An 8,437-nucleotide genomic window follows, 5' to 3' on the forward strand; every position below is an offset into this window, starting at 1 on the left:
TGGGCTTCATGTGGGGCCCAGAAAGGAACAGTTCAGATCATCCATTCATGTGGGCCACTATCCATTTTGGGCTTCAGCTAGATCATCCCTTTTTGGGCTTCATGTGGGCCCACTATCCTTTAAAAGTATCAAGCACTCTTCACGTGTTATGTCTGTGATCTAGACCGTTCATTCAATATCCTAATGAAGGGACCCTACTCCAAAATCATCATCTTTTGTTTTCAAGGCTTCACAGCATACAGAGGGTAGAAAAAACGTTGAATTAAATAGATCTGGATTCAAAAGATAAAACTCCCCTTCGGATGGTTAGGATTGTCCTAGAAATCCGATTACTAGTGTCCATCTATCAAATAAACGGTTCGGATCACAGAGGGGTGTTTTATAATCCCGTCCCCACCAGTGGTTAACTTAACTCGCGGCTGAGTTACGTTAACCCCATCTCCGTCCACCATCCTTCCTTACCGGAGTGAAATACACCGAGATCATTCACCACCACGGTCTCTGCCTTTCATAAACGCATATACCATTCTTCTGTCTATTCTCGGAACAGAGAGAGATCGACCCGAGACTTGTTCTTGAATGTAAGTTTCAATCGCCTCGTTTGATTAACTCTCGATTTTTTTATTGGATTGATTCCTTGCATTTGCAGTTGAAGTACCTCTCTTATTCGGATTTTAATGGAATTATGCATTTCCCTGCTGGAATATTGCATTTTTTTTCTTGTTCTAGGGTTTTGATTTTCTAGGGTTTGTACCTGGCCAAGTTTGAGTTTTTTTTTTTTTTTTCCTGTTTAGATCGATGTCGTAGCTCTTTCTTTTATAGATTGGAATTGCTATTATATTGATTAATCGTTTTTCTTTTACTTTTGAGGATTTGAATTTGTGCCCTAATTGATGCCAATGTTCGTACTTTCTTGTGCATAATTGCATATTTTGAGAATTTCTTAGTCTTACCTGTTTGATGCTTGAATTGAATTGCTTGTTTACTATTATGATCTTCATTGCCTGCGTTAGCCGAGTTGATTAGGATTTTCTTTGCCCGCGTTTTGAAATAGTGGTTAGCAGTCTATATCTCTGAGTTATTGGACTGTTATTTACGTTTTGCAAGAAGGAATAGAGAAAAACAGCAGAATTTCATTTGAACTTGTGTTTTCACATGAGAAGGACTGGCTCACCTTGACAATTTATTCACAGATCCATCTTTTTCATACTTCTCTTCTGCAGGTACCTATCAGAGGTGCTCTTGGATCATGGGCAGCAGTGAGGATACACCGGGAAAGAAATCGAAGCCATCCGCCACACAGGTCTACTTTGATATCCATGTCTCCCCTTCCATTCATTTAGGTGTTTCAGTTTTAGTTTCATTAATTTATTTTTACTGTCTTATTCAGGATCAGCCTCCTACCACTAGCAGAGCCATTGTTTATCCTGACTGGGCTAAATTTCAGGTGCTTAAATATCTTTTGGTCACTATTTTTAGGGTCATTTTGGATTTTTTTTCTTCTCAACATATGTATTTGTTTCTACAATAGGCTTATTCTCCTATTCCACACCCACCACATGGATTCTTTCATTCTTCTGTGGCATCAAGTCCCCCAGCTCATCCTTACATGTGGGGACCTCAGGTATTTCATCTCTGTTTTATTTAGTTTTGTTTGATTATTTACTCATCTTATACTCTTGAGTATTTGCCTTGGTTGTACGTGATGTTTACTTTGTGTCCATGTGGTTTATATGGTTACATAGGGAGGTTTCCATTAGAAAATAGGGCTGGGACAATTAGCGTAGGGGAGTTGTATGACCACCAAACTCGGTGGATCCCCACAAAATAAAAAATGTAAAAAAGAAAAGAGAGCTTTAAAAATAGTGATTTTAAGCGTAGAGATGATCTGTGCTTTGAAAAATTGATTTGGAGGACAAATATAATTCATTTTTGTGTTATTGCTGGTATCAGTTCCTTTGATGTTTTCCTTTCTATGCAGCATCTTATTCCTCCATATGGGACCCCGCCACATCCATATGTTGCAATGTATCCTCATGGCCGGTTTTACGCTCATCCATCAATGCCACCGGTATTTTCTTATGCATTGTTATATACAAATGTGCATGCATGTGTGAATGTATATTAGGGGGATCATAAGTTCATAACACATATTGTGTCTTTTAGGGAGCCATGCCTGGTGGGATGGAAGTGGACTGTAAGTCATCTGAAGGTAAAGAAAGAAGTCCCCTAAAGCGATCGAAAGGAAATTTAGGCAGTTTGCATATGGTTACAGGCAAGAACAATAATGATCTGGTTAAAGCATCGGGGGCATCTGCCTATGAAAGCTTCTCCCAGAGGTATGGGTCAAGCTTTTTTGCTATCCACCGAGGCCTTTTGCTATACATTGATGCGTATGTTAAAGTATAAAAGATTAAATAGCGCCTTCTCCAACGGCTTAAGTTTTTGAAGTAATTGGTTGTTTCACATGGTATCAAAGCAATTGCCCTGGGTTCAAAACTCCTTGATATTAAAATCCGCATGTAATGGCCAACCCAAAAGAGGGGCCACACTTGAGGGGGAGTGTTAAAGTATAAAAGATTAAATAACGCCTTCCCCAACAGCTTAAGCTTTTGGAGTAATTGGTTGTTTCACAGTGTACATTCGTCATTCAGCTGAGAATTGAAACAAAACCTGATATCTGCAGTGGCGAGAGTTCAAGTGAAGGTTCAAGTGAAGGAAGCGACGCCAATTCTCAGAATGTAAGTACCACGACAACTCAGTTGTTTTTCGTTCATAGCTTTAATAGAGCTGTGTGAATCTAATGTTCCAGATATTATTTGCTACAAACTTTAAAAGTATGTTAGTGTTCATTGGCTCTTCTCTAAGCATTTTTCATGATTGTACCTTGCCTTTTTTTTTTAAATCTACTCTGCCTTTTATTTCTTTTTCTTTATGAAAATTAACCACTTTATCAAGGCAAAAGTTCAAATGCAAGGTGAATTTTTTCTCAGAAATGTGATTTTTTTATACTATTTGGATTTTAAAATGCTGGCACCAACATAGATGCACTGTTGTTGCGTTCTTACATCTCATATTTCATTGCTGTAAGCTTATTGGGTTTTGTGTAGGACCCACAACAAAAGGCATGCTGTGGGCAGGTTTCTTTGGAAGGTATCCTTATAGAAAATGTTCTCCTGATTCACAGAATGGGAATACTGTACGTGGTTCTCAAAATGGAGTAGCTTATAGTTCGCGGCGGACAATGCTAAATCAACCAATGGCCATTATGCCAATGACACCAGCTGGAACTCCTGGAGGTGTTGCTGGTCCTACTACAAACTTAAATATTGGGATGGACTATTGGGGTGCCCCCTATCCATTTCCTCTGCCTATGCTGCGAGAGAAAATTCCACATGAGCCGTCAGATCAATGGCTACAGGTCTCTTTCAAGTCTGAATTTCTGAATTTTGAGGTTTAATGAGTGTCAGTTCTATACTATTTCTGTATATACTTCACAGGATTAGAGTTCAGTATGTATTAACTGAAGATATAATTCCTATAGTGTTTGGGTTAAAATTCAGAACAATTACGCTGTAGACAACCCTTTATTTTTATAAGGTCTTCAAAAATCTCAGGCACATTTTCTTCTTTTAATTATTTGTTCTTTTATTGTATCTTTGATAATTTGGTTAAACTGAATACAAATCGTGTACCCAAAATTTCTTCTTTAACATTTAAACCCAACCATTCTACTGATACATTTTTTTGCTGCTTGACAATTGCCAAGGCACTTATCATGATTTTTTCCTTTATTTTATTATCTTTGATAGTGACACATGACACACTTTAGAATGATGCTTGACATGATGGAGGAGTGCTATGTGTATCTATGTTTATGCAGTGGTGCTTTGATTTGCTGTTTGATATTTTGGAAGTATGTTCCCATGTGATGTGACACTTCGCAAGGGAACTATGTATTTGGAAGTTGTAGAAGTAACCTGTGCCATAGTTTTGGCCTTCTTGGTGGTAGCAACCACTTTATTAAAACTAGTTCTATGGGTTAGAGCTTTTTACTGAATATATTTCTAAATAGACGTCATTGGTGTAGATGCCCATCATAGCAACCCGACCCTCCACTCTCCTTTAACCCACCACTACGTAATCACCTGGAACCCCTCAAAGGTCTAGCAACCTGAGTAGTGGCTCTTGAATCCACCCAACAAGAATTGAAGGGACTAGAAAACAAATTGGATTCCATAACTCTGAAGGTTTAAGCCTTAGCTGAAGATGAGTCGGCTAATGAGTTCTTAATAGCACGAGCACCATGCTTGATGTGACCTGGTTTGTTGTAGGAAAAGTACTTCCCTTTGGGGTTGCTCTTTTATTGTTTTCCAGTTGTGTGAGTTTCTGAACATTAGGTATAGGTGGCTTAAGCCCATTAGAGTTCTTGCCTTTTTCTCATTGCTTGTTGTTAAAGTATAAAAGATAAATAACGCCTTTCTCCAACAGCTTAAGCTTTTGGAGAAGCTGGTAAGTTAACATGGCGTCAGAGCCAAGGGTCTCAAGTTCAAACCCCCCGGATAGCAAAAATCCACATGCGATGGTTGGCCCAAAGTGGGACCACATGTGCCACGTGTTTGCCAAGTGGGCCACACGTGCAGGGGAGTGTTAAAGTATAAAAGATAAATAACGCCTTTTCTCCAACAGCTTAAGCTTTTGGAGAAGTTGGTAAGTTAACACTTGTGATTTCCTTCCACTTCCCTTTAGCTTTAGCAATTTGAACCAATTCAGTTTTCCTCTCTTTGATGAAATCCTTAACGACCAGAAACTTGTAACATTTACTCTGTCAAGATGAGGTTCATTTTGGACATGTTATGGTCTATGACGAAACCATTGAAGGACCTCATAAGGGAGTTAAGGATGGCATAAAAAAAGGGTCACCTTCTGGTATCTCTAGGTCATTGTCATACCAAATTATATCTAGAGTATGTCTTCCCTCATTGGAGTTCCTTCCATCATGACACAGATTAGATAGCACAATACTAAATTTATGCTCAGGATCATGCCGATATCGAATATGTTAATTTTGCTTTCTATAGCCTTTTATGCATAAATACATGCCTTTATATTTTCCCTCTTTATTTTTATTTAAAACTGGTGGCATTCAAGACATGAATATATTTTTTTCAAAGGATTTTATATCTTAGTTTCTCTGTTGTTTCCACATGTTTAGTGATATTTTCCCTCACATTTTAATTTGTTCCAGTGTAGTTCTAAGTTCTAACCTTGTTTCTCATGCGTATTGGATATTTTTCAGAAAAATTCCTTATCTATGCCTGAACTTTTTTTTTTTTTTTTTTTTTTGCTAATTTCTCCAGATGTTTCCCAGGTTTTTCTTTTCCAAAAGTTTCCTCTGCACTTCAAAAGTGTGTTTATGCAGAACCGTTAAGATGGTTTTAAAATTCCACCGAAACCAACATGAAACGATCGATATGTTTCCATTTCCATCTCCACAGCAATGCATGCCGAAATCGAAATGCATACCAAAACTGAAACCGTTAGTGTATTAGTGGTATAGTGTATCAATATGTGTTACATAATTATATTTATCTAAATTGAATGTGAAATGTGGTGTATGTAATATGTATAAATATTTATATGAATTACATGTGAAATGTGGTGGTATTGAATTACCAGACATGCACCGCAAAACATGTCACTTGGTGTTTGATATTGTTAAATCATTATGGATCATGTGTTGCTCATGTGATGGTTCCTAAGTATGTATTTGTGTGTATTCTAGCATTTCCTAAAGTTTCATCTTAAAATTCTATAATTTGCATATGTTTTCATATATTTCCATAATTTTACAGGATTTCTACCAAAATTTCCAACCGAAATCGAAAGGTTTAGGTTTCTGTGGCGAGCGAAACTGAAACCGAAGCTTAAAACCTTGCTGGTTACCCACTCTCTTTAGTGTTTCCAGTAGCTATGGTTTAAACCTGTTAAACAACCCAAAACCCTTGATATGATCCAGTGCGGAAAAATGCTATATGAAATTCAAAATCATGAAAAAACATAACTAGCATTCGGAATGTATATTTCTGACTCTTGCGTTTCAGCCATGTTAGCCTCAAGTTAGTACTTGGGGTCTGGCTGTGGTTATGTGGTGCCACCATCAACTATGATTCCTAGTTTCTTCGTTTTCTTTTGATTCTACTGACTATTTGTCCTGACACATTGCATTTCCTCAAATTTAGAATGAGAGGGAACTTAAACGGCAGAGGAGAAAGCAATCAAACAGGGAATCAGCACGTCAATCCAGGTTGCGCAAGCTGGTGAGAAACTATACTTGCTTTTCCTTTTCTTGATACAATCATTGCATATTTCATGGCATGCCAATCATCTACTCGCTGAAATCGAGTTGGTTTTACCTTGGGTAAGTTAGTCTTACTATGAGTTTTTAAACACTTGTTATTAGTATTTATGGGTGGGATGAGTTTCAGGCTGAATGTGAAGAGCTGGCCCTGCGAGTTGAAGTTCTGAAAGAGCGAAACGCTACTTTTAGATTAGACGTGGATCACGTCAGGGAAGAGTACGAACAGCTTGCTCATAAGCATATAGATCTCCAGGTGATGTTTGCTTCTTATTTCAAGATAGGGCAGTGATATATTCACCCTCTTTAACATTAATCATTAGAATGAGTTTTAACAGTGGAAGGAGGAAGCTCTAACAAATGCCAAAAAGGGGCACTAAAACTTAACGGTTATTATTAAAGGGCGTGAATTCATCCTTCAAGGGGGTGAATTTATCACTACCCTTCAAGATATATTGGTCTATCTAACAGCATTATGCTTGTGGATTTTAACAACACTGGCTTTGCAGGAGAGGCTTGAGGAAATTTCCGAAGGACATGAAGGTTCAAGATCTGACAGCAATGACCAACATTCAAGTGATCATGATAATCACAGATGCCAGGAGTCTGATTCGCAAGATGTGAAAACAGAACTTTCGCTGAGTGGTCGCTAAGACCAATCGTGCTACAGATACATTTTGATGATCACAGACTAACTAATTACCAGCAAATCCTTATTACATTGAACGTCAAAAATAATTGAAATTCATTGTGGTTGATTGTTTCTAGGTAGCATCGTCATTAGTGCTGACCTTTCTAGTCACAGGTTCTGTTTAAACCATAATCCTCAGTGTCATTTCAGCTGATCTTTAACAGTGAAACCCAAAAACAAAAAATAAACCCTGATGTTTTCCTTGGGAATAATACATTTTTGGGAAGTTTTGTCAATTGATGATGGAATGGAACTAAATGATTCAAATTCTGAAACAACTATTGTGATTATCTGCGTCACTGGTGGTTGTCACAACATTATTCCAAATGTCTCCTTAATTTTTTTTTTGACGTAGATTTTTCTTGATCTGAATGTCTATTGCAGCAACTAGACAGATGCACATAGAATTCAAATGAAGGCCTTTGCTATATCTGAAAAATTAATGATAAAATCAACCATGATGTTATTATGGTGCCAAATATTTCTGTTCCTTGAAGCAGATTTTTTTTTAATAGCTCCTTGAAGCAGATTTTGAGTAGTTGATTTTTGTGACGCAGTATTTGAATCAATGGGAGTTGGAATGTGGCCACGGGAGGCCAGATCTGCTGGAACTTCTAGAGGCGGCAGTGTTGGGGTGGTTGTGATGGATCTGAGGACTCGCAGGAAAACCATCTTTTTTACTCAGGTGAACAGATTTTACTTTTGTATTCAGTTGATGTCACTCCACTTATGTCTGTGATTTGTGGTTTTTTTGTTTGGTAGGTAAGCTGGGATTGAACCTGCGGTTGAAGAACAAAGCTTTGATCATTGAGCTGGAGGCTCAATCCCGTGATTTGTGCTTCTTATTAGCAACTCAGTTTTGTTTAACTCTTGGTGTTATATATATATATATATATATATATATATATATATATATATATATATATATATATATATATATTGGTTTGTGAGCGAGGTTTCTGAGCTATAGCTCAGCCTGAGCAAGCCACTATAAACACTCCATCTCCATGTTGTTTAACTCATCCTACCTATTCATTCTATAACACCTCACACAGATAGGGTGTTCCTAACAAACCATCTCCATACCATAATCCTAACCATTCGATCTATAGGAGCTAATTTCTAGCCATCCATTTTAAACCTCCACAAATCATAACTGTAACCATAACCTATAATCCTAACTATAACCTATAGAATGGATGGGTTGGATGAGTCAAACAACTATGTGAGATGGTGTATTTAGAGGGCTGCTCAGGCTGCGCGATACCTCAGAACCCTTTTCCTGATATATATATATATATATGAGGAGAAGGAGTGTGCGGTCGGGCGCACATAAGCATAGGTGCGGTCGAGGGCCCAAACACATGGGTCCCACATTTTTTGTGCTG

The 8,437-nt window shown here is 37.8% G+C and overlaps 1 protein-coding gene across 4 annotated transcripts; it reads left to right on the forward strand.

Annotated features, from left to right (window-relative positions):
* The first annotated feature begins 230 nt into the window (after nt 1-230).
* LOC143887080 (bZIP transcription factor 1-B-like) lies at nt 231-7,939 on the forward strand. Of its 4 annotated transcripts, none has more exons than XR_013254025.1 (13): nt 231-581; nt 1,224-1,303; nt 1,391-1,447; nt 1,532-1,624; nt 1,982-2,071; nt 2,167-2,339; nt 2,687-2,741; nt 3,188-3,421; nt 6,243-6,320; nt 6,489-6,614; nt 6,868-7,163; nt 7,607-7,734; nt 7,812-7,939. XR_013254025.1 is itself a non-coding variant. In XM_077391194.1 (13 exons), the coding sequence occupies exons 2-12, from the start codon at nt 1,250-1,252 to the stop codon at nt 7,691-7,693; spliced, it is 1,158 nt and encodes a 385-aa protein (XP_077247309.1). In that variant the 5' UTR covers nt 231-581; nt 1,224-1,249; the 3' UTR covers nt 7,694-7,734; nt 7,812-7,939. The 4 variants fall into 4 exon arrangements, 3 of the variants coding, with proteins under 3 accessions (XP_077247309.1, XP_077247324.1, XP_077247316.1); XM_077391194.1 differs by having other exon boundaries at nt 6,868-6,978; XM_077391209.1 differs by lacking the exon at nt 6,868-7,163.
* Nucleotides 7,940-8,437: the final 498 nt, after the last annotated feature.

This window comes from Tasmannia lanceolata, unplaced genomic scaffold, assembly GCF_043159265.1.
Source record: "Tasmannia lanceolata isolate RefF3 unplaced genomic scaffold, GAP_Taslan_0.1 ptg000002l, whole genome shotgun sequence".
NCBI lineage: Eukaryota > Viridiplantae > Streptophyta > Magnoliopsida > Canellales > Winteraceae > Tasmannia > Tasmannia lanceolata.